This window comes from Xiphophorus maculatus, chromosome 1, assembly GCF_002775205.1.
Source record: "Xiphophorus maculatus strain JP 163 A chromosome 1, X_maculatus-5.0-male, whole genome shotgun sequence".
NCBI classification, from domain to species: Eukaryota; Metazoa; Chordata; class Actinopteri; order Cyprinodontiformes; family Poeciliidae; genus Xiphophorus; species Xiphophorus maculatus.
Genome location: NC_036443.1, coordinates 1,725,772 through 1,752,126, shown reverse-complemented (window position 1 = coordinate 1,752,126; position 26,355 = coordinate 1,725,772). Strand labels below are relative to the sequence as shown.

General features: G+C 37.7%; 1 protein-coding gene across 1 annotated transcript in view; it reads left to right on the top strand.

The window, feature by feature from the left end:
* The first annotated feature begins 412 nt into the window (after positions 1-412).
* Positions 413-26,355, top strand: part of ctnnbl1 (catenin beta like 1) — an 81,498-nt gene continuing 55,555 nt past the window's right edge. The window contains exons 1-9 of the mRNA XM_023334349.1: positions 413-554; positions 2,460-2,690; positions 6,989-7,095; positions 7,228-7,367; positions 9,691-9,788; positions 16,922-17,015; positions 23,380-23,471; positions 25,145-25,217; positions 26,047-26,105. Coding sequence (XP_023190117.1) covers positions 525-554; positions 2,460-2,690; positions 6,989-7,095; positions 7,228-7,367; positions 9,691-9,788; positions 16,922-17,015; positions 23,380-23,471; positions 25,145-25,217; positions 26,047-26,105 — 924 coding nt within the window. The 5' untranslated portion in view covers positions 413-524. The remainder of the gene's footprint in view (positions 555-2,459; positions 2,691-6,988; positions 7,096-7,227; positions 7,368-9,690; positions 9,789-16,921; positions 17,016-23,379; positions 23,472-25,144; positions 25,218-26,046; positions 26,106-26,355) is intronic.

Genomic DNA, 26,355 nt, shown 5'->3' with positions numbered 1-26,355 from the left:
ACCTTCATCTCCTCTCTGTATTCCAGCTTTAATAATTGTTTTTATTTCTGTTCTCCTTGATGGGACCATAAGTTTAATTTCATTTGCCTTTACTGCTTCTCCAGTCAAGGCAAATGACTGGAGAAGACATGATCATTTCTGCTTTTTCATTACATTTGATTCCTAAGCCAGTTGAACTTATTTTTCTTTGTTGTTGTTTTAAGTAAAATAACTAACTTCATCTAAAAGATCTTGACGACTTGCAAATTTTCCACTTTGAAAACTAGCTAAGCAAGACATTGACTTTGAGCAAATAATTAATGTACTGGGTTTAGATCTTTGCCTACACAGGAACAAAAAAAGTCAAGCTTATTCGCAGCGCTTTACGACATAGAAAGCAGTTTACGACAAAATGTGAAGACACAGTGGCGCTTTACGGCAGGCATGTTTCAGTTGGTAGCTTGTTGTTAGCCGGAAAGCTAATCGTGTAGAATTTCACATTTAAACGCGGTTATATTACGGTACAGGGACGCAACCAGGGAACAATGGATGTCGGAGAGCTCCTGAACTATCAGGTATTCACTCTTGTCTTTATAGCGGATGAATTTTTGTTTAGTGACGGTATCCACTTGAACTGTTTGCAGGTAACAGCTTTGCAGTAACAAACCAGAGAGCAGACTACTATTTAATCCTTATTTACGTCCTTTTCTTTGTATATCATCTATAAATGTCTAATATTAAAAGCCAAATCGGCCATGCATTAGTTTCATTGTAACTTCAGACAACTTAATTAGAACCACCTGGCTCTATTTATCACCTCATATTTTTTTCTGCAATGTCGACAAATATACATAATTGTATAAAGTGTTGACCCACTCCTAATATTTTATACTCTTTCTTCCAACTCTTTGAAGTAGTCTATACAGACTTCTCTCTCTGAGTGAGTTTCAAAGCAAAGCCAGGCTGCCTCCCGGTGTTTCTCCCTTCACTTTGAGTTTTTATATGCGACTGATAAATAGATCAGAACACGAAGCTGAAGTTGGTTTCCGATTCGGTAAATGGCTAAAGGGCGATTCTACCTAATTTTCACTACCTTCCGCATCTTTAATCTACTCGGGTTAAAAAAACTACAACACCTAGAGTCTTCAAACCTGGACTGAATTATTGTGTTCTAATAGCAGAATATTTAAAACCACATTTGGGATTGGTGGAACTTTTTTCTGATTTGTGAAGTATCAATAAAGGACCATTTTTGCCCTTTTTAAATCTCGGTTACACTAAAATTGCTCTAATTTCATAACTACAAGAAGTAGAATATCCCTGTCAATTCATATCTCATTTGACAGCAGATTATTTGTCATTTTCTATAGTGTATTTGCAGTGTAAACAAGATGGAAAAAGACATTGGTTTTTAATATAGGCCCAGTCTTACTTCTGGTGTCAATATGTAGAATAACCAACATTGGCCAGTAACATGTTACTTGCAGATATATTGTGGATCCCTAATGAAAATACTTTAGTAGCAAGAGAAACCTTGTTACAAAACACGGTTTGGCTTACAGGTAGAAGATGTAAGTAAACTGAGAGAAAGAGTCAATGTGTTGTATAAATAAAACTGGAGTTTTCTCTCATGGTACTGTTTTGTGACAAGCTGCTATTTCCTGCAATTGTGAGTGTTCATAATGGTGTCTGATTAGTTGTCTACATGTGGTCCAGTTTTTATGTTGAGTGGGTTTTAAGAGGCATTATTTATTATGAAAAACTTGAAGACAATATGCCAAACACTAGAATCTGACCGATAATCTGTGGGGGTAAATAAACATTAGGGTGATGGCTTGGAAGTCTTCCAGTCTCAGAAGACTTGTGGTAATAAGCAATATTTCAATAATTCAGTTAATTGCTTGATGAATTAAAACAAACTCAATAATTTCCATTTGCCTGATTTATTATTTTTCTCTTCTTCTCTTTAACCAAAAATTGGATGACAGAAAATCTTCAGTCTGGTGCTTTGGTCTTAACTATCCCTTTTTTTGAAGGCCAATTTTTTTATAGAGACTTTATATTATTATTTAAATAATAATGATTATCATTTTACTTGTTGTTGTTAATTTATTTTGGATATTTAAAATGTCTTCCAGTTCCAGTGTTAAACATTCATTAGAATTTTAAGTTTATGGATCTTTCAGAATGTGTTCTTACATCACTATGCCATTATGTTACTAGAAAATTATCTCAGAGCGACATTATTGTTTATTGCAATAATTTCAGGGAAGATTTATCGTCCAGCAAGGAGTGCTATTGGGTCAGGCCTACTTGGAGCTCACTGTAAAAGTTAAATGGACAAAAATACCAGTGGAGACACGCGGCAGACTTGTCTGCAATAAGAAGTGTTTGGTTGCCAATAATGGGATTCCAGTCAGAAAGAAACGTCTTAGTAGCATAAAATAATAAATGTAACTTTAAATGTTGTTCTCCTTCAGCCTGATAGAGGAGCCAAGCGCCCGAGGGGAGAGGATGGAGGAGCTGCAGGAGGAGACGACAACTCCAGAGGAGGAAAGCAGCAGAAAGGTGTGGGACCGAGGGAGGCAGCCAGGTTCAGGGAGGTGGGAGGAGGAGAGGGAGGAGCTGAAATGAAAGAAACTGAAGAGCCGACTGGAGACAGGAAGATGATCTTAGAGAAACTGATGGACCAGGATGGGGAAGAACCAGAGGTGAGCAAAATTACTATTTCAGTATTACAAATATTACTATTATTTGACAAAATTCATATGTAAAACAAAGTGAAGCAACACATCTATTGCAGTATGCATTTAATGCACCAGATATAAAAAATAAGTTTTGTCATCATCAAACCTGTTAGCGTTAAGAAATAAATTTCCGATTAATAGGCGATTGATTGGTGCATCATTAGTTTGAAATAGTCTCAAACTTCTGGCATTTTCTTATTTTTCATCTTCTGCTTTTCTCCATCGCACCAAACACAGATATTGTGTGATTGTAAAAATTGTCCTGGTGAAACATAATAACTACTCATGATTCAGTACTCATATGGTATAAACTGTGTAATTTTGAATGACTCTACTTTCTCAAGTCATTTCTCCAGCAGGCCTGTCACGATAACATATGTATCTTGCTTGACGATAAATTGTCCCAGTAATTATTGTGATAAATACTAATACTGTATTAAGACCATTTTCTAGTAATAGACTTAGACTTAGACTTAGACTTGTACTTTATTGATCCTTTGGGAAGACTCCCTCAGGAAATTGAAGTTACCAGCAGCTCCCAGGCAAAAAACAAAAATAACACACAGTAAGCAAAAGTGCAAAAGAATACAAAATACAAATTAAATACTAAGGTACACACTAAATGTGAGTAACCAAAACCTTAAATTATGCAAGAAACAAGGAATAAGAATGTAGAATATAAGAATATAAGTAAATATAAATACAACACAAAAAAAATATAAGAATTTGGCGGATAGATTGACCAGTGATATCGTATTGCACTATGTGGTTTGACCTGATAAGTATGGAGAAAACTACAAGGGGTCACTACTCCTTCCACCCTCTGTCCTGTGTCACCCCCCCCCCCCCAATGAGGAATTGTACAGTCTGAAGGCATGGGGGACAAAAGAGTTCTTAAATCTATTGGTCCGGCACTTGGGAAGCAGCAGTCCGTCACTGAACAGGCTCCTCTGGCTGCTGATGACGGCGTGTAGAGGGTGGCTGCTATCGTTCATGATGTCCAGCAGTTTGTTCAGTGTCCTCGCCTCTGCCACCGTCACCAGAGAGTCCAGCTTCATGTCGACCATAGAGCCGGCACGCCTGGTCAGTTTGTCCAGTCTGGACGTGTCCTTCTTGGATATGCTCCCTCCCCAGCACACCACGGTGTAGAAGAGGACACTGGCAATCACAGACTGGTAGAACATCCAGAGCAGTTTGCTGCAGATGTTAAAGGACCGCAGTCTCCTCAGGAAGTACATCCTGCTCTGCACTTTCCCATACAGGTGGCTAGTGTGTTTTGACCAATCCAGTTTACTGTCCAGCCACAGCCCGAGGTATTTGTAGGAGTCCACGACCTCAACCTCAGTTCCCTCTAATTCGACTGGTCTCGGCTTTGGTCTGGACCTCCCAAAGTCTATAACCAGCTCCTTCGTCTTAGCGGTGTTGAGTTCCAGGTGGTTTGTGTGGCACCAGAGAGCAAAGTCCCTCACCAGACAGCGATACTCCTACTCTCTGTCGTCCCTGATACATCCGACTATGGCTGTGTCATCAGCATACTTCTGTATGTGACACAGCTCCGAGTTGTAGTGGAAGTCAGAGGAGTACAGGGTGAAGAGAAGAGGGGCCAGCACTGTGCCCTGGGGGGCTCCTGTGTTGCTGACCACAGTGTCAGACACGGTGTCCTTCAGCCTGACATACTGCGGCCTGTTGGTGAGGTAACTATGGATCCAGGTGACCAGGTGCGGGTCTACTCCCATGCTGTTTAGTTTATCCTGGAACAGAAGACTTAGACTTAGACTTAGACTTGTACTTTATTGATCCTTTGGGAAGACTCCCTCAGGAAATTGAAGTTACCAGCAGCTCCCAGGCAAAAAACAAAGATAACACACAGTAAGCAAAAGTGCAAGAGAATACAAAATACAAATTAAATACTAAGGTACACACCAAATGTGAGTAACCAAAACCTTAAATTATGCAAGAAACAAGGAATAAGAATATAGAATATAAGAATATAAGTAAATATAAATACAACACAAAAAAAATATAAGAAAAATATTCCCCCAACGACTCTGGTCTTTGTGTTGTTCTATATATTGATATATTGATTATCACATAATAATGCCAGTTTTGCTTTTTAAGAGATCAATAAATTGTAATTTTGTAACCAGCACTTAGCACTGGAACTGGAAGATATTTTAAATATCCAAAGTAAAACATGACAACCAAAAACAATAAATTCAACATAAAATAAAAACCATACCACACTGAAACCATAAATAAAATGGATTATGATGTCTCTGTAAATGTTCCCCTTCAAAAAATATTAATCATCAGAATGGATATGATTGAACTCATTTTAATTGATCATGTGATTAAATGATTAATTGCTCATTGGCAGGCTTAGTCTTCATTCTCACTCTGGTCCTATCTTTAGTTCTTGAGGTTAATCAATACTGCACACCAAAGTCTTTTAAAAGGTAAAAAAAATATATTTTCAGGTGTGTTTTTTTCAAGTGAAATTTTTTGCTAATATTCATAGCATTATTCAAGTCCAAACCTTTAATTTCACACCTGTTTTTTGCACATATCCTGAAACTATTCCGTGATGTTGCAGATAATATGAAGGAAAATGACTTACGTTCTGCTGGGGGTTTCACTTGTAAGTTTAAAGATGAAATGTTTACTGGGGAATTTAAAATCTAAAAGTCGGTGCCTCTGTTCTTTAATCTTCCTGGATCAGCAGAAACTCAAACTGAATCCATAACCTTCTCCACATGAGTAAGTTAAAGTTAACACAATATTTAAATGTCTCCTATTAAATAAATCAATAGTAGACATTGAATAATTATTTAATGTGGCTTATTTGATAATAAATAATTGTTCTTACTGTCTCAGCTAAAAGTACAAAGCACACCTCAACTTGAGACAAAATGTAAAAATAATCCAGAAAATCACTTTGCATGATTTTTAAACAGTTGACTAACATTTTATGTAATGAAATAAGTATTTGATTGCCTAGCAACCAGCAAGAACTCTGGCTCTCACAGTCCTGCTAGTTCAGCGTTAAGAAGCCTCTTCTATCCTCCACTCAATACCTGGAGCTGCACCTGTGTGAGATCATTACTTCACTTATTCCTTGCAATAAAATGTGTGATTTTTTTTTCTTATTTTTTTTTTTGAAGGGGGGAATTATTATCTTTTTTTTTTAGATTTTGTCGCTCACAGTTGAGGTGTACCTGCGGTGAGAATTACAGACCTTTTCATTCTTTGTAAGTGGGGAAACTCAGCGGTGTATCAAATACTCCCCCACTGTATCTACTTATTATTGGAGGTTTCCTACAGAGTCTGGAAAAAAATATTGAATTTAAGGTATTTTCCTCAATCTCGGATAAATATGAAGAAGAAAATGTATTTTTAAACTTCTTTCTTTGCCGTATTTTGCTAGTTGGTGTGTCCGTCTGTCAGCTGACTTTATCCACCTACTGTCAGTCCATTCTTTTTTACTGTCTATTTATGTAATACCTGACCTCTTTACAAGTATTTGCTGTAAACTCTTAGTTAACTTTAGTATTTCTGACTTTTAAAATAGGTCAAAAATAGGCTGAGAGCTCTGCAAATATCTGCAGTTTACTCATGAAAAATGCATAGAAAGCCTGAGGTTTGGAGATACACCTGTTGTTTAATTTATCTATTTTATATAAAAAAATGTGTTTGTGTGAAAACCTGAACAGTACCGCTATTTTATTTGCAATACAATCCAACTTTTATAGCTTTTTTCATGTATTAGTTTGGCTCGTTTTTCAGGTGAGACCTAAAAAGTTACTGAAACAACCACAAGGAAAAGGAAACGGTTCAGCCAGGAGAGTTTCTGGTGTCACCAATGCCATCATCATGTGTAGGACATTTGAAAACTGCCACCTCTATAATTAGGTTCCTATAATCCCACTCTGCAGCCTTTTCAAAGATTCCCACTGTCAAGAGGTACTCAGAGCCAAGAGCCGCATTGTTCCATAATGTCAGCCAGTTGAAATGTCCTAACTGGTCATTATCTGCCCAGCAATTTATGGCTTTTAAGCCATCAGGAGGTTAAATGGATTCCCTTTTTCAGTGAAATATCCCCCAGATTGGGGAAAAAAACCTGTGCTCCTCTCACATAATTAAGGTCACCCTGATGGCTCCTTTGCTATTGCAACAGCTGCTTCAATAAAAGCCTTTTTTTTTTCTTTCCCTCCATGGTCTTTTTTTCCCATCTTTTCTTTCTCACTCCTGAACTAATCAAACAGGCAGAGCCGGTTGACGAGAGTTCAGTGAAGAAAATGATTCTGACCTTTGAGAAAAGGTCATACAAAAACCAGGAGCTGAGGATAAAGTTTCCAGACAATCCAGAGAAGTAAGACCATCACCAATGACGCATTTTGGTTCACTTCACTGTCATACACTTTGTTTCTTTGCAAGTTAATGTGTAATATTTGGGCAGAATCAAAAGCATCTGGTAGGACATTTTCCTTTTGTTTTTGATCAGGTTTATGGAGTCAGAGCTGGACCTGAATGACATCATCCAGGAAATGCATGTAATCGCGACGATGCCGGATCTCTACCACCTGCTGGTGGAGCTTAACGCCGTCCACTCACTGCTGGGCCTCCTGAGCCATGAAAACACTGATATCCTTTTGAATAGCTATTGAAGAACACATTGGTGTTTATCGTCTTCCTCCAGGGTTGTTAAGCTCCATTGATTTCTGAAGAAAATTTGTCTGTCACAGTTACAGTCCCAGCTGTTATCTCTAAGCTTTGTACAAATCAGGATACAAGAGATTTACAGAATTTGCGATTTAATGAAATTTAACACATCACAATTAGGGCTACTGTTATTGATCTATTGACAGATTCTGCCGATTTTTCATGTAAGCACGGAAGCTAATTTTATACAAAACGCATAGAAAAATACAGATAAGTTTTTTAATGAAATAAACATGGCCAAAAATACAATGACATAACATTCCTTTAGTGAATGCTTGATCATTTGTAGCAATGGATGCATCTGCAGCTAAAAAAATGAAACCAGACAAAACATAAGAATGGAAGAAGCTATTTAAAAGAATACTGTATTTTATTCGATGTTTTCAGTTTGTTTAAGCCAAGAGAAAGAGAGATGGCAAATAACAGGAAGGCTGAACAAAGTAAAGCAGAGTTGTTCTGTTTTATCCTTTTGAGCTTTCAACCAGGTAATATCCTGGATTTGGAAATACTGGTAGCATTTTGGAAAGCTCTTCTTGCTAAAAATTCATATCAGAAAGAAAATACACATTGGGTTTGATGGCTTTTGATTGCCAGTTGTTATAAATATGCTAACATCTATCCTAAAATGCCAAAGCTAGTTTAACATGTGACATCAAGTGATGTTCCCTTTTCTAGTAATAATAACAGTTAATAAATGGTAACAGCAAAAAGACTGGGGGGGGACCTTAATGCAATTCTTATTTCTTCTTAAAGAGGGTAAAATCAATGCATCCCTAGTTTATGTAGTTATAAGAATTATTATAAAGTCAAAGCATTTCCAGGACAAACCTGTTTGTGAAGCAGAATTTGAGTGAACAGCTCCACTTTTGGTAAAAATCAAGACTAGCATACAGTACAGGTGCAAACTCCTCATTCCAGCTGTCATGCAGTGAAATGAAGGAGTGATGATTTCAGCTTGTGGTGCCACTACCAGGCCTGAATACCATGCAGCTGAAGCTAAAGTCATCGATATATGTGACACCGTTCCAATCGACACCTAAAGCCTGGCTAGAATATGATCTTGAAACAGAATAATAAGAACAAGTGTGTGTGTGGCTGTAAAGGAAAAGAGTCAAGACTCTGCTGTGGCCCAGTTCAAACCCAAACCAAAGACCAATTAAAATACTGACGGAGAAACCTTCAGACATCAGAGATGTGATGAGGGAGTCAAATGTTCTTAAACATCTGAAAGACTTGTAGAAGATGGACTCTTAAAGTTATTGGTTTGTAGACAAATAACCATGTAGTATAACTAGCGTTGCAAAAGGCGTCTAATGGAAGTCTGCAGACATTTTTTCTTTCTGAAATTACTAGGAATCTCAAAATAAGTTGCAGTTGCAGTTTTGTCATTATTGGTTGAAAACATTTAACAAGAGAGACCAAAAAAGAAAAAGAAACTGTACCACTAAAGGGCCAGTAACATGTATATACAGACCATAAGCATAAAATAAATCCCTGTTTGTAACTGATTATCAGCAAAGAACAAATGACAGCAGTTGATAAACAGAAAAAGTAAACAACATAAAAGAGTAAAGAAGTATGGAGGCTAAAAGTAGTAAAACATGCTGAGGAGCCGGAGCTGTAGCTTAGCAGCCATGTGGAAAATCCTCCGTGTTGTCATTGAAGACGGAGAATTAAACTTTCTCTCGGCTGCCGTTGTCACCATCGTCAGCTTCGTCACCATAGCGATCCAAAACTTTTCTGCATTTTCTGTAGCATGGAAGAAATTTATTTTATATTTTATTTTTTGGAAATATGCAGCATCCCCAAGATGTTAAATTCAGCTATACTGATTGGCTAAATATTTTTTGTCAACCACACATGATTGGCTGTTTCCTGAGACGTCCTGTCTCAGGAAATCTTTACTGTAGCGCGAAGAAATGATAGGGGTGTGCCTGGGGAAATGTGGAAATAATTCAGATTGCACATTGGCATGCACTTTTAAGGAAAACTGACACTGTCGCTTTTTAACACTTCCAAAGCATTTCATTGTGTCAAGCAGGGATTTAGACCTGATCAATCAATACATTTATTGATTAACCATTTGAATCCTTTTTGAAGTTTCCCAGATATGAAGCCTACATTGTTTCTCCTATTTGAAGGACAGCTTTAAATGTTAATGTCAATGTAATCATTTTTGTCTTCCCCTTAAATGTAATGATGAAAATGTGTTGTAATTGTCTTTATTTTTCTAAACGTCAACCACATGTTGCCATAGCAGTGGTGGACCTGCTACAGGAGCTGACGGATATCGACACGCTCCATGAGAGTGAGGAGGGAGCCGAAGTCCTCATTGACGCCCTGGTGAGTTCAAAATTGGCATCAGTCTTTGTTATTGATCACTCGACTCTCAGTGGATCAATACTTAAGTTTCTGTGCTTTTGGATCCAAACTAGGCAGAGAAAAATGGATTATTGGTCATCATTAGTGAATACAAAATAGGACTTTGGTTGGGTCTCATTGACATTAAAATGTTTTTTTTAGTTTAAACTTTTTGGTTGAAGTCTTAAGCTAGTTTTTATTTATAACTTTGTGATGTTTTAATATGGCTCTAGTCTTTTTTTTTTTTACAATAAAACAGTATTTTTAGCTCCTGTTTATTTGACTTCAGTCTGTCTGTGAACCAAGCAGATACCCACTCAATAAGAGCATCAATATTGTTGATATCCCATTATGTTTTCACACAAAGGTCAAACTGCAATAATGTTCAGTTCTACCTTTTAACGGAGGAAGGAAGTGATGGGTGGCACAGCAGTTTTTCATCTAATATTCTCTGTCTTGTTTGTTACTGTGGGGACTGACCCCTTATCTCTGCTGGCTAATAGGTCTGAGCTGTGAGGTTGAACACTTTTCGTCTGCAGGTATTATGTTAGCTTTGAGTTACTGGAGTTTGCACATGCAAATGTAGGTTATTTTCTGACTTCAATGTTTTCTTCTCTTTTGCAAAGCTTCCTGTAGCACCAGCACACGTTCTCTCTCTTTTTTTAAAATCAATATGTGTCTGGTGTGTAACTTTAAAAGTCTATTCTAAACTTGGTGATCCAGAAAAGATCTACATTGAAGAGTTATTTGACATTCTCTTTGAAAGCAGCTTTTATATTCTTGTTACAGTCTAAAAATAAATGCCATCGCCTTTCATGATGGATGTGAAAATTATATTTTGATTAAGATTTTGATGTATGCAGGTGTGGATTCTAAAGCCAGTGTCACTTGGTTTGGTATATGCCTTGTCTTTGTCTTTCAGTTACTAACTTTTCAGCATCATTTGTCTTTGCATCTGATTTGCATTTGGAATATGATTTCCATCTGGGCAATACTGCCAAAGATTTTATATTTTGCTTTTCTTGCTTTTTTTTTATGCTACATGTCCAAAAACTTGACTTGAGCATTGAAACCAAGCGGTGGAAATTGGCACCCACCACTGAACAAATGCGGATAAAATTATGAAGTAGCATGTGAATTGGAGCAACGCACCTGCCACTGTGACAGGTTGACAATTTGAACACAAAAAATAAAAAGTTTAATTCAGTTTGAACTTCTGTCCAGGGTACGATATGCATATTGTGTACAATTAAATTTTGGAAAAGAAATATCCTTTAGAGGATATCAAGTTATTTACCGTATTTAAAGGTAAATAGCTTGATGTTATTTACCTTTAATAGCATTTATTTTGTTTTCTCTGTGCTGAATGTTTTATATAGTTAACTAACCTTGATCGAACATAATAACTAATAATGAGACAGTAGATCAACATTTCTAGCTGAAAACATTTTGTGTGACTAAATTGGTTTCTTACCTACTGTTGGGTGAGACAGGAGCTCAGCTTGCTTTGCCAGCCTCTCCAGGTGGAGGTATAATATAAATGCAGTTCATTTACTGCCCAACGGAGCGCCCACAACCTCACTGTTCTTTACAGCTTCTTCGAAGGGATGCTGTTTGAGGGCAGTGAGGTTGGTTGGGTGATTCCATTTGTCTCCTCTGTGCTGCTGTAGTGCCTGCAGCTGTGGTGTCTTTGCTGCCAGAAGGCCAGGTGTTACCCTTGATAAGATAAATCAAAATGATTCAGGGCGCTCTCTGTGGCATATAAATCTGCTTTGGCTGTCCATCTTCTTTCATCTGTAATAGTACTTTTACCCCACCTGCTGGCAGTCCACAATCTTTGTTTGGTTATAAGTATCCAGTCTCAACTTGACTGATAACACTCGCTTCCTGTCACAGCTGCCCTGAGAATGTCCAAATGTCCTCCTGCCTCCCCCTCAACCTTAAAATGTAAAATCTCTGTTATTTGGCGATGCACAGAGATACAGCTGCTCTGCACTTTTTCTGTGTTTCTGGTGGTATTATCTTGGATTGTTTCACTTAATGTCGGGCGAACCACCTCTTGCCTAAACATGAACCACCGCTTGTAAGTAAGCGGAGTCTGTGTGTATATCAACAACACCTGGTGTACAGACACTGTGACGGTGGATAGCCAGTGCTCCCCTGACTTGGAGTATATGACTCTGAAAGGCAGACCCTTCTATCTACTTAGAGAGTTCACTATAATAATGATCACTGTTGTTTACATTAAACCCTTTGCCAATGCAAATTCGGCTTTGAGTACACTGTATAACAGCATTAATAACCAACAGAGCTGCTATCCAGATGCAGTTTTCATTATTGCTGGAGATTTTAATCATGTCAACTTAAAGGTAGTGCTCCCCAAATTCCATCAACATATAAAGTGCGCTACCAGAGGACTCAGTACATTGGATAAGATCTACTCTAACATCAAATTGGGTTATAGACCCAAACAGTTACCACACCTGATGCAGTCTGACCACATGTCACTGTTTTTGATTTCTGCATATACCCCCCTGAGGAAATCTGATCATACCACCATAAGAACCATCACAAGCTTTCCTCTCTGCAGCTGAAGGATTATTTTGAAAGAGCAAACTGGGACTTTTGAGAACATACAGACCTGGAATTATTGACTGACAGTGTTCTTTGTTACATCAAGACCTGCGCTGACAATGTTATAGTGAAAAAACATATCCGGATCTTCCCAAACAAAAAGGCATGGATGACCAGAGAAGTCCAGTGGCTGCGTAGAGAAAGGAACGTATGGAGGAATTTAAAGGTCCCTAAACTCATAGAGTATATTAATAAAGGTTAAATAAGACTCGGAACTCCATCTGCTCATAGTCAAAACGAGAAGAGATTTTAATGCACATCTGCGGAACTAAACATCACATACACATTGTTACAGTAGTCCCAAAATCTCTTGCCTTCTACTTCTGGTATCAGTTTTTTATAGGGTCCAAGCTCTACTGGTATGTATTGGGAAGCCTCGACCAATGGCGTTGCTTTCCTCCATTTACGTAGTTCATTTGGCTCCGTCTTACACTGGATGTGTATTGGAAGTTCCTTAGAAATATTAAGACCTATTGACCTCCAACATCTGCTCCATTTCAAAGGTGCAAAACAAGCCAATTATTATTCTTATCTATCCAAACAGTTCTTTCCCAGATATTCTTCCCGTCTCAATTTGGCTTCGCACGCAAGGGGAAGCCGGGAGCTAGGTCAAATTGACCTTCTATGGCGCCAGATTTCCTCAGTGAAAAACAACTCTATAAAGAGTATTTCCGCTCTTACATAATCCCAATCCATTTGACACAATACATTTCTTTTAGGTTAAAACATATCTTAGTGTGAAACCACCAAACTACATAATTTTTAACTATTAATATAATTATATTCCTCTACATATCCCCCCTAAAATAAGTACACTTATTTTCTAATTAGGAATGATTTTCTTAAAGAGAATTGTATGGGTAGAGGTCTACTTATGAACCAGTGAAGATAAAATGTTAATGTAGATAATACAATTACAATCTTATTCAATATATCGTTAACAAGTTTACCTTACAGTGAATGTATAATTACAGTGCATTACTGTCCCATGGCCAACAGTTCCACCTGTATAGGATCGAAAAACCCAGTTTATGCATCTTTCGTTCAAGGGAAAAAATTCTCCTATGGCCCCAGAGGCAACCACCCGCAGGCACAAATGGAACTGCAGACCACAGTACCTGCAATGATTTTCACCCAACATCATCATTGGTCATATTGGCAAGAATTGAACAAGGTAGAGATAAGCTTGAATTATAACACTAAACAAGTTCTTAGCAGCGATACAGGATAACGTAGTGTTGCACAGTCCTTGTCCTCGGGTCGCAGAAGTAAATTGTTGTTCCGGGTTGTTGTTCCTTTGATTTTATTGTTCTGCTTCTCACAGTCCTGGTTCAGGGCCCCCAACACATTCTCCATTGTCCATGAGTCTCTGAGTCCAGCACACAAAGGGTCCCTGAACCACCAGTCTCTCTGGGTTGTCCTGAGAAGACAGAAAATACTGACCAGTATCTTGTAGTACAATATGTTCCAATTAAAAGGTCTTCATTGCTTGTATAGAGAAATCCTTGATGCCTCTGTTATTCGATTCTAAAGTTCCACTAATAACTCACATGCGAGTTGCACATAAGGATTTTCCATGTGACATGATATACATTTCATTTAACATATTTCATGTCATATTATTACCACCTGTACAAACGCTGCTTTCATGTCTGGGAACAAGGACCTCTACAGCGTGGCACAAAGCAACCCAAAGAGAGGGATCAGAAAAACTAAAAGGTACTACAAGAGTACCAAACCTGCCTCTTCAATCAGGCAGGTTTGGATGGGAATCCAGCACATCACCATCTACAGAACCAATCATGGAGCAGGCGACATCTCACTAGCGGAGAAGTTGAACCACTTCTTCGCTCGTTTTGAGTCGGAGCCTCCAATGGCAGCTGCCTCGAATGAAGCAGTGCAACCAAGTGCCTCTATCCTCAAGGTGGAGGAATATGAAGTGAGACGCTCGCTACAGACTGTCAACCCCAGAAAGGCAGCGGGACCTGATGGTGTCCCTGTGCTGAGGAACTGTGCAGAGCAGTTGACTGGGGTCTTTACAAAAATCTTTAATCAGTCCCTGTCTCAAGCCAGAATCCCATCTTGCCTGTAATCCTCCACCATTGTTCCCATTCCTACAAAGTCTCCCATCGCCTGCTTGAATGACTACCGACCAGTGGCTCTCACCCCATTGGTGATTAAATGTTTTGAAAGACTGGTTCAGAGTCACATTTTGACATTCATTCCTCGCGCTTTTGACACACACCAGTTTTTGTATAGAGCTAACAGGTCAATTGAAGATGCTGTCTTGTCCCCCCTGGAGCACCGAGATAGCAACACAGGCATCCTCTTCATTGATTTCAGCTCTGCTTTCAATGCCATCCTCTCTGACAGATTAGTGTGCAAACTGGCAGACCTGGGAATCCTCTCTGTAGTTTTATTAAGGACTTCCTGGTCCTCTATCTGGTCCTCTACTGTATTTAGACTATGATAAATAGATTAACACAACTTTATATTGTAGATAACAAAGAGTCAGAATGGGCCTCCATACCTCTTCAGCCATCAACATCAGTACTGGTTCTCCTCAGGGCTGTGTGCTGAGCCCTCTCCTCTTCACACTGTACACACACGGTTATGTTTCAGTCCATCAGACTACCACCCTTGTTGAATTTGCAGACGACACAACTGTAGTGAGCCTCAGGTTGGATGAGTCTGCCTACAGGAATGAGGTGGAGCGACTGACAGCATGGTGCACAGACAACAACCTGATCCTAAACACAGCCAAAACCAAGGAGATCATAGTGGATTTTAGGAGAAGTAAAACAAACATTCAGCCTCTAAACATCTGCGGAGATCCAGTGGAGAGGGTGTCAAACTTTCGTTTCCTGGGAGTTCATATCAAGGATAACCTGGTCTGGGACGTAAACACAACAGAACTGCTAAAGAAAGTGCAGCAGAGACTATATTTCCTGAGAGTCCTCAGGAGGTACAATATTTCTCACAAACTGCTGGTGTCCTTCTGTCGATGCTCTATTGAAAGCATCATCTGCTATTGTCTCTGTGTGTGATTCCCCAGCTGCACAGAGGAAGACTCTACAGAGAATCGTAAAATCTGCCCCGAAGACTGTCGACTGCTCTCTGCCTTCTCTTAAAGAAGGCAGAGTTTTACCAGAGGAGTCTTTTTATTTTAAATTAAGGGGCATCCAGGAAAATTCATAAATAATTTTGAAATTACAGTCATACGAAATGACTAACAAAATAAAATCAATTCATAATAATATTCTTAGCTACATTTACACTTTGTTCTATAGAGATGAATTGATTCTTCTTTTTGAAAGAGATCAATGATTAAATTTCATATTTAGTTTTTTTTATTTTAACATAAAAATAATTAGCATAGCAGACTATGTAATTAAAAACTGAAGTGTAACAAAGGAACAGACACTGAGCAGATTGGTATGAAAGCAGAATTTAACTGTGTGAATGCCATACTTTGTATTTTAAAAAGAGGACTGATAAACACTCACTTCCAAATATTGTAAATTGGAGCTGCAATTCAGTTACTGAGGTGCTAAACTAGACTTTAACCCAATCCGATCCGACTAATTAGCTCTAACCATAGGCCCCAAGCCCGAGGTAAACCCAGGATATTATTTTATTTACAATTTTACTGCGTTCGTTCTTTTGACCACCGTTTTAGTAAGCGGTGTAACTTCTCCTGTTTTTAGCGTCTTCCAGCTTCATCTTGTTGCTTGTTGTAATGGCAAGGTGAGAAAAGGTCAAATCATCTGGGATGTGTGATTGATGGGAGCGGAGCAACTTGTTCATGCAGTGCACTGTGCTTGCTACAGCCTGATTAACTTCTGCACCCTACTTTCTATCTCTATTGTTTCAACAGGTTAAACTATCTGGTCCTCTACTGTATTTAGACTATGATAAATAGATTAACACAACTTTATATTGTAGATTCTGTTTTGATTTTCTCGGTGCTGAAAACAGCCTTATCATACACACAGAGGCCTGAACCCGACCGGGCCATAAATCTAAACTCTATGCTGAGCCTCCATTAAAGCCTGATGTGTCACTTTCACACCATTCCCTCAAATACAAATGACTTCCACCTTTGTATTCACATGCAGCTGGAACTGTTTTTTTTTTAGATCTATAACTCTTGAAAGAGTTGCCGTAACCTCTTAAACTAGAGATGTTCTCAAAATAACGCTTCTGTTTCAGACGTAAGTTATGAACGTGACGAGATCCATGAACCATTGAGCATACGGGAATGGTCTTTCCATCTGAGCAGAATATTTTGTCTAGCTATCGCAATAGCAGCATTCATAAAACTTTTCTAAATTATACCTGGTTACATCTACACAGAAAAAAGATTGTGGTTTATGACCTGTAAAAATTACATCTGCAAAATCTGTATTTTGATTTTTGTATTTCTTTTCTGTTATATTGCTGTTTTGCTGCTGTAAAAAGTCTTAACTTTTTATGTGCAGCTAGAGGGACAGGTGGTGGCCTTGCTGGTGCAGAATATGGAGCGGCTTGATGAACAAGTGAAAGAAGAAGCTGATGGCATCTACAACACGCTTGGTAAGAAAACTTCCTCTACTGTAAACAAGCAACTTTTATCATCTTATAATGTAGCAACAAATGTAGAAATTACTGCAATTCTCAACTCATTGTCTCCAGAGAGCAATTATTTCAGCAGCAGGACATCAGAAACTATCAGAAAAGCTTCAAACATTTTTTTACATTGTGTTGTTGTCAGGTCTAAACACCTATTAAACAAACACAGGAAAGACAAGAGAGTTAGATTCTTTGTTTCTCGCGAGGAGAGCAGACAGAGATGTGCTTTCAGTTACAAATCTCCAAACTGCTCTGAAACACATCTGCCTGCTTCCTCTTTTTTATTGCTTTCAGTGTCCCTATCACAGAGAGCATTGCAACCCTAAAGGGGTGGGGTTAACAATTCATCACATGGTTGCAGCGCTAAATAACATATACTATCTAGACACATGTTATCTACACTCTAGATCCCTTTTGCTCCAAGCACGGCGTCGAATCGGACACGTTGTATAGCTTCAAAGCAACGGCTTTGTAGCACAAAGAAGCACAGAGCAGAGTTTATTGTCAGGCTTGTAAAACTCTGCTGGGAGCAACTAGCACCTCTGTCTTGTAGGAAGTCCTGCAGGGCAACAGCTGCTGAGAGTAGCTGTCACCTCTATTTCCCAGGGAAGCCTCAGGAAGGAATCAAAGTTATTTAACACACAGAAACATTATCTAAATGTAACTACAAGGCTACATGATACAACAAATATTTGATAATACTAATAATACAATTTACCCAACAGTTGTGTTCAGAACATTACAGAGTTTTGCACTACATTGTCAATGTAAAGACACGGAAAGTGCAACAAATACAGAAAACAAAACAAAAAAATCCTTGATTAAAAATAGTTAAGACAATGAGTTAATAAGGATTTAATAAGTTATTTAAATATAGTTTAACAATACCATATTCCACCAGATTTTCCCTTTATGTTTCTACCAATGTTTATGTCTGGGTGTGACTGGTGTGGTGGTAGAGTGGTTGTCTTGCAATTGAAAGGTTGTAGGTTTGATTCCAGCATCCTCCTGCCACATGTTGATCACTCCTTGGCAAATTTCTGGTATTTACTACCTAAAATGGCAAAAAAGAGAAGGAAAATAAAAAAATAGAAATTACAATGAAAACCTTGTGAGAAATAATTCTGGAAATTTCTGTGGTTTTCAGAGGCAGGCGATGCTTTATTTGGAACATGAGACTTTGGTGGACTAACTATTTTCTTGGATTACATTAAGTGGATCCTGTATATATATGTTTGTATTTGTGAATGTGAATGGGTGAATATGTCTATACTGTAAAGCGCTTTGCTTGGTCAGTGTGATTTGAACAGCGCTTTATGGAATATGTCCAAATTACTGACACAATTCAAAACATTTTATTACATAAAGAATTTCTTAGCAACAGCAGCTTCAATAGCAAAGCTAATGGGTTTGGATTAGCTTGGCATCCATCATATTATTCAGATTGGCTCTTATTTATCAGATGTGAGTATGCCAATCTGAACATGAGTGTGGGATATGATGAAGTCCTGCAGTCTCTGTACCCAAGTTTATGTCAGTGTCGAACTCCAGTTTTACCTGAGATTTATTATCCCATACTAGTGTAAAATACTGTTTAACAGCTCAGGAACATGTTTACTGAGGTTCATGTTGGATTACTGATTTTTCTTTTCTTTATTTTTTTTTTGTTTACTTTAAACCAGTCTGTAACAGCCACAAACAGGCTGCACAAACATTGATAATGTTTTGAGCAGAATTGCAGAGATGAGAAATGTAACACATTTTAACAGGGCCTGTCCAGTTGCTGCAGTGAGTCTGTTTTATTCATCATAACATATTTTATTTACATTCTAGATGTTTTTCTTGTGTTCAGCTTACACTGTTCGTCTCAGTATTTGAGCTCAGAATATATTTTGCACAGCACTGCAGTGGTGTACTCTCTTTTTCTTCCTGCACTACAGTTTTTGCACATTAGCTGGGCTTTTTGTTTCCATGGAGATTCTGTGTTGCCTTTTTGGGTTTTACCTTGGTACTCCACCCTGCACTTGTTTGCTATTTTCCTGTAAAATAAGAAATCTCCACGCAGTAATAGTTATCTCTTTAAAATACTTGATAGCTCCTTGGACATTGTCGTACTCCTGCATTGTTCCTTATAGTTAGCTGTAGCCTTTCCTCAATCATCATCTTTTTAACCTTTTCTGCTGAAATCAATTACGTTTTAAAGTTTTAAATAAATGTAATTGATTTCATATGTGATATTCATATGACAAGGATAAAAGCTGTTTAGATGGTATGTGGTGATTTTAGATTTCAAACCTGAAAGGTAGATATATCTGTGAGAAATCTGGGGCATTCACTGCACCCCGCAAGTTCTGCAGTGACTACAGTTTTTTTACTGCATAATGGATAAAAATAGCTTGCTTCAATATTCTGAGCAATTGATAGGTCTGACCTTGTTTAATACAGAACCGCTAGAAAGAGTTGTGTCTTTAAGCAGCTGCCATTTGAGGCTTGGGGAGAGGGCTGACAGGAAGCCCTCGTGGATTTCCTTTTTACTGTCACACAGCAGGGTTACACAAACCTGTTTGGTATTCTTGAGGTTTAGCAGCATGTCCCCCTGCTGTCTAAACATTAAAAAAATGTTTTGCTTTCAAACGTATAATATTCTCTTGGAAAAAGAGAATATTGTAAAAATATGATTGACTAAATGAACATTTGGAACACCAAAAATTACTTGGATATGGTATGTTCTTGGGGCTGGGCAATATAGCTTCAAAATAAAAAGATTTTTTTTTTTTTTCAAACCGCACTCGATTTCTGATTTGAATCATCTTTCTTATGGTTTTTTCTGTTAAAAGGAACATTACAAATGACAGAACATATTTTTATAAAGTAGCTTTTATGTCAGTCGTCCCTTCTGTGAGTTGGAGTATTAGGACCAGGATGCATGAATATTTGTAGTACGAGCAAGTATGAGTATATAGTTGTAATATTGAAATAATAAAGATACAATTTTACCAGAAGAATGTCTTCAAGTTATAAGACAAAAGTTGTTTTAATGAGAAAAAAACTTTAAAATGTAAAAGTTACTACTTCGTTCTTGTATTACTCCGACTTTGTCATATGACTTTATTCTCGTATTACTACGAGAATAAATATAGGCTTTATTCTTATAAATATAGGCTTTATAAGAATAAAGCCTATATTAATAACCTATATTTTGTATTAAACTATATTTATTAGTGTTGACCTGAATAAAAAGTCCAAATTCATAAAAGCTGTAAAACATGTTTGTCAAACAAGATGGTGGCCCTGGGCATGTTGACATCAATCTGAACTATGGAAATACAAGGAGTTCTTTGGAGAACAAAGAAATTCAGATTTTCCAACAATTAAATCTTCCCAAAAATTTGATTAATCAATAAAATTGGTGAAATCGGTTCCACAGATTATGTGTTTTGTAACAAACTATTACAAGGATGACAGTTTTAACAAATATGTAAAAAAAACAAATAAAAGTTATATACTGCAGCTTTAAGGAAGGCTTACTGGCGAGCTTTTGGTGACTGGTTGCAAATGAAGAGTCTTGAATACGGACCAATCTAAGGTCTGTTGTTCTGCGTCCCGAGGTTCAGGTTTGGGAAAACCTGTGCAAATCCTTTAACAACAACTATATGCAGATGACCAGTAGGGACAGTGTAGGACCTCGTGGTCAAATTAGTTGCTCTTTTCTAAATATTTCTGCAGTCTGTATTTTTCTTTAATCTCCTAAAAGTCATTCATTTGGTTCATTCAATAGCATTAAAAACGAGGACAGTAGAAGACTGTAAAAGTCCTGTCCTCTGCGTTTAGCCTCACATGGATCCGACTTTTCTGCCCCTCAGCTGTTTTTGTGTTGAATGAGTCCGTCGAGATGATTTCTCTTTCTTTGTTGCCAGATTGAGGCCGTGTGTCAGAAGGGCTGTTGGGGTGTGTGTGTGTGTGTGTTTGTGGCGTTCATCGCAGGAGCAACACTCGCGCATCCTCTGAATTTGTGTGTATGCATGTGTGTGTATAAAAGAGAGAGAGAGAGCTATCAAGGGAGCTCTCCAAGCTTGAATAAGCCTTTTGTCTGCCTTGGCTGCTTTCTGTTCTGGGCCTGCTTTCCTCCAGGATGCTGTCTGCTCCGTTTGAATCCCTGATAAAGAGCCTTGGTCTTCCTCTCTCTGCACCCCTGCGCTCTATCTCCTCCTCCGTTGTTGTTTCTCCATCGTTTCTCTATCATCTGCAGCCCATCTCTCCAGATGTTGCTGTGTTTCCCCCGTATTGCCGTGCTGCTCCTCACTCAGTTCTAGCATCCCTCTGTTTCTCATCCCTCATCTTTGACTTGTCCACCACCCTGTTCTCCTCTACTTTGCTCTTCTGCTCATTTCTTTCTTCGTTTTCTTCATTCTTCCATTGCTGTCTCTCTCTCTTTCTCACTCTCTCCCAGCATCCATTTGCTCTGATGAAGGGATGAATTACAGAGACAGGCCTCTGGAAGCACAGAATTATAAGATAATTTGGGGGAATCGCACAGAGAGAAAAATCAGATTTGATTTAGATTAGTCACACCCGACTGATACTCGATCCGCTTAATAAGATCAGGTTTGATCTGGAATTTCAGATTGCGGTTTCCATCCATCAGTTCTTTGGAAACCCTTTTTGTTAACAGGCTGCAGTGTGAACATCAGGTAAAAATATCTCACAGCGCACACAAAACTATTTACACTTCCATTTCCAAACCAATCTCACATGTACTGTTTTTTTTTAATTATTATTATTGTTTGGACTACAGCTGTCAACTTCAACACATGGCATTAATCTGAAAATTCTAAAGCATTAATATTACAAAATACAGATTAATTGAACTACCTATTCCTGCGGAAGTTTACTTCATTCACAGCAGCTTGTTTTGGAATTGGCACAAGAATCGATGAACAACAGCAGAAGGTGAAAGTTTTCCGCAACAGCAGATGGCAACAAAAGTTGAACATTTTAAACTTTCTTGTGTTGCGCTGCTAGCCCTGTGTGTAGGTCTGCGTGTATGAGTTTAAAGTTTCACGTGCAGGAATTACGCAGGCTAGATGAGGCAAAAGCAGACTTTTGCCTCATCGCTCAAATTCATAGGAAATGAATGGAGAGGGACATTTTTACATTAATTAATGTTTAAAGCAAAATGGCTTCCTGAATATACAAACCTAAAAAACTGGGAATCTTCAGACATGTTTGGTTTAAGAGAATAAAACATGTTCTGAAACATTTTTTGAAAACATGGCAGTTTTTTAATATGGGTAGTTAACCAGGGCGGCATGAGAAAGAAGTGGTGCACTCAAGACCTAGAAAATAAAGTATATCTTATCTGTCAGTTGTCCCCTGAACAAATTTGCTTCTAGCTGTATTGTGGTATATAGTATACGTTTCCCTTAGCTGCTATTGAGTACTGGGAGATTACATTAACTGCTTTCTGCTACAAAAAAAGAGCCAAAACAATCCCCCAAATAATTGCTTGTGTTTTAATTGGTTGGAGTCCGGCTTTCCCAGTGCAACAACTACAAGTTAGACATAGTGATTAATTGTGATTACTCATGGCGCCAGAGTGTGATTAATCTAATACATTTTTTCAATTGATTGACAGCACTAATTTATATGCACATCAAATTTAAGTTTAAATCCCACTGTTTCACAGCATTAACAGTAAAATTTAAACCTAAGTGTGTATTATAATGCCAAAAGTACTCACTCATTCATCCAGATTATTGAATTCATCCACAGCCACATGTGCAGAACATTCAGCACCCTAAACTGTTTCTATAGACATTTCTGAGCCGAAGCAGTTAATCGTGATGAACCTGTTATTGAAATAATCATCAACTAATTTAGTAATAGATTATTAAACTTGAGCATACAAACTCACAAAGAAGACAATTTGGTGAAAGAACAACACACTCAGAGCAGTAATCAAGTCAAAACTGTGCATAAATGTATATGTTTTGGATTTATGATAAAAACAAAACAACTGTTTTATGTTTTACCCAAAACTCCTAAAGTGACAGTTTTAGCTTCAGCTGGTTCAAATTCTATAAAACAATCTCCTATTCAGCGCCCTTTGCTTTCCAGTTATTTAGTAGTTCTGATGATGATAGATATGGTGGAAAGGGGAAAACTATCAGATTGGGTAAACACTCAAGATCAGAACCTTCTGGTTCTTAGATGCACTCACTGCTTCATTCCATCCAGATTTATCCAAAAAAACTGTAAAGTCATTCTTTGGCAGACATAATGTTCTATGACTGATTTTTATTTATTTATTTATTTTCAATCTCTGCAGCTATTACTGAAAACATGGCAGAGTTCAGACCTGGCCTGTGCACTGAAGCTGCTCAGCAGGGACTCATGCAGTGGCTGCTGAAGAGAATCAAGGTAAGAACTTGACGCTCTGACACCAGTCGACTGTTTGGACAGCCTACGTAGGAAAAACTCTCCCATCCAGTCTGTACTTTACTAAAATGTAGTAAGGTGCCTTGTTTTATCTTAGACACAGAGCTGCACTATAACTATGCAATACTAGTGTGCAGCATATCACAATGGGAATGTACTGCTTGACACAGGATTTGATAAAAGATTGCTCTCTGTGTATTGACAATGTATGATTTTAGCTGGCAGCAATGCCCACATCTGATCTATAGTTTTAGAAAAATAGAGGTTAATCAGCATTTTCAGCAATAGCATCGTAATTTCATATTTTCCTGACATGATATACACCCGTGCTTAGAAACGTACCTAGCAAACATAGAACTTCATTGTAAATTCACTTTTCAGTTTGTTTTTATCTTTCAAATTTTTGATTATCATAAATTTCTTCTTCATCTGGTGCTTTTTAGCTTTTTTGTGCCTTTAGTTTGATATGATAGTTTGGCAGTCACTAGATGTAGGTGAAGACATCACCAGTGGGATCACTACGGTAACCATGAGAAGTGAAGATCCCTTATTTGAAGCAATTGATGTATTTGCATGAATAACGAAAATGCCAGTGGTGAAATGAAAAGGAATAATTAAAACACAGTAAATTGTCCAGTTTATTTACATTATTACTTCAAGTGTACTGAGATATTTGCACTAGGAAGTAAACCAGAATTACTTAGTAACATTTTGTATTTTTACAGTGAAATGCAAAACTAAAGTCATGTGAATCTGCAGTACAGAGTTTTCATTTTTATACAGTCTAGTTATATTAGACTTTAATTAAAAATCAAATTCAAATCATGGAGATGGATTAAAGCTTAGTGGTTTTCTGTCTTCCTCCAAAAAAAGGTTTCATTAGATAAATCTGATGAAAGATGACTTAAATCAGTCAGATGAGGTTTTAGCTGTTAAACACCTCTCTGCCGGTGTGAACATTGCACTGCATAAGCTTAGAAATGATGATTTGGTTACTTCATAAAGCAAGTTTTATAACTATATTAAGATGTAATGAATTTTTTTTGCCAGTTGTAGCTGTATATTCATCTCAAATTGCCTCTAATTCAGATATTGTGTTGATTCGAAGGTCATTAGTTTTTTCTGTTTTCACTCTGTTGGTTATTGTGATTGAAATAAATGAGTGTAGATTTATTTGGAAGCGCTGTGGCTCTGCTTCATGTGACGACGTGTGAGGCAGCAGCGCTGCTTCAGGCTGCAAACCGCAGAGCTTCATGTGGAAAACCTGGACAGTTTGGAGACCCAAGCCTCTGAGCTGGACCACTAAATACATGTCTGTTTGTCCTGTTTGTCCCTTTCCCTTGTTTTCTTTTTTCCCCTCCATGTCCTTTTCTCTTATTGCTGTCTTTTTTCTCTCTCTTTTTTTAAATGTTCTTTTTCTGTTTCTTTTTATTTTTTTGTTATTTTTCTTTCAAACATTGAATCTTTTTTCAATACCTTTTTTCTTTCCCACTTTCTATTTCTCTTTTTCTCATTATTTTTTTCTATCTTTCTCCCTTTTTTCTCATTTTTTTTCTCCCTCTTTCTTTTTCTCTTTTACTCTTCTCTATTTGTCTCCCTCTTTCTCATTTTTTCTCTCTTTTTTCTCTGTTCTCTCTCCTCTCTTCATCCCCCAGGCTAAGATGCCGTTTGATGCTAACAAGCTGTACTGCAGTGAGATTCTGGCCATCTTGCTGCAGAATAATGACAGTAAGTTTTTCTCTGTAAAAGCTCTGCTCTGTTTTTGAACCTCTCAGAATTATTATTCTCTCATTATTTTCCTTATGCTGATGCATTCTCTGTCAGCATCCCTTAATTGTGTCATTTCCCTCCTTTCTTTTTCCCGTCATTACATGTTCCCATTATCACTCCTATTTTGTCCTCCCTTCCTTATAAATCTCATTTCCCTCCATTATTTTTTTTAATTTCACATCAGATGTTTTCCGCCATCTTTCTGGGTAGATTTGCTGTTGTTTTCTGCCTTTTCCATGCTTAATAAAATTTTAAAAAACAGACAGCCACAGGATGATCGGGTTCCTAATCCATATCGATCTGCATTTGGAGTCGCTTCTCTTTTCACACCAGCTTCCCTTTGCCTTACTCCTGCTGTCTCAGTTATTAGATGCCTTCTCTGCATTTCGGCATCCACAAAGAAAAAATCAACATCTAAAAAAAAAAAAAAAAAAAAAACCTGAATAAAGACCCGCTGTCACAGATAACGTTCCATGATTAATTTGTCTGTCTGAGGTAAGAATAAGGCAAATTATCCCATTTTACATAAGTGACTCTTTGGCTTTTTGAAATCCTAATTTGCATGTAATTATCATCTCTTGCTGTTACATGTGACTTAAAGGACAGTTGTCAAAGTGGAAATGGAAAATTAAAAATATAGATGTTTCAGCTTGCTGGTTTTTGAACAAACCTCTTTTGTTGTGTTTTGTAATAAAAAAAACCTTTTAAACTTATTTTAAACGTATTTTTAATCTTTACCTGCATTTTGATTAGAATCTTTCACTTTATTATTTTAATTATCCCTCAGCTACCAGAGAACTCCTGGGGGAAATGGATGGCATTGATGTGTTACTGCAGCAGCTCTCTGTAAGCCTTTTAGTAGTTTTTTCTTTGACCTTTGACCTTCAGTGTTGTTTTCCCTGGTTAGGCTTACTGTTGCTGGTTTTGTTTAACTGTGCAGTTGATTCTAATCAACACATCAAACATATCAGTGTGTTTATGGAACATATTGCTGACTGATCAGTGTAATACAGTGCTTTGCAATAGAATTCGTACACTTTTTTTGTAAAAAGGAATATTTAAAAAAAAAATTTAATTATCTGAAAAGTGTGGCATG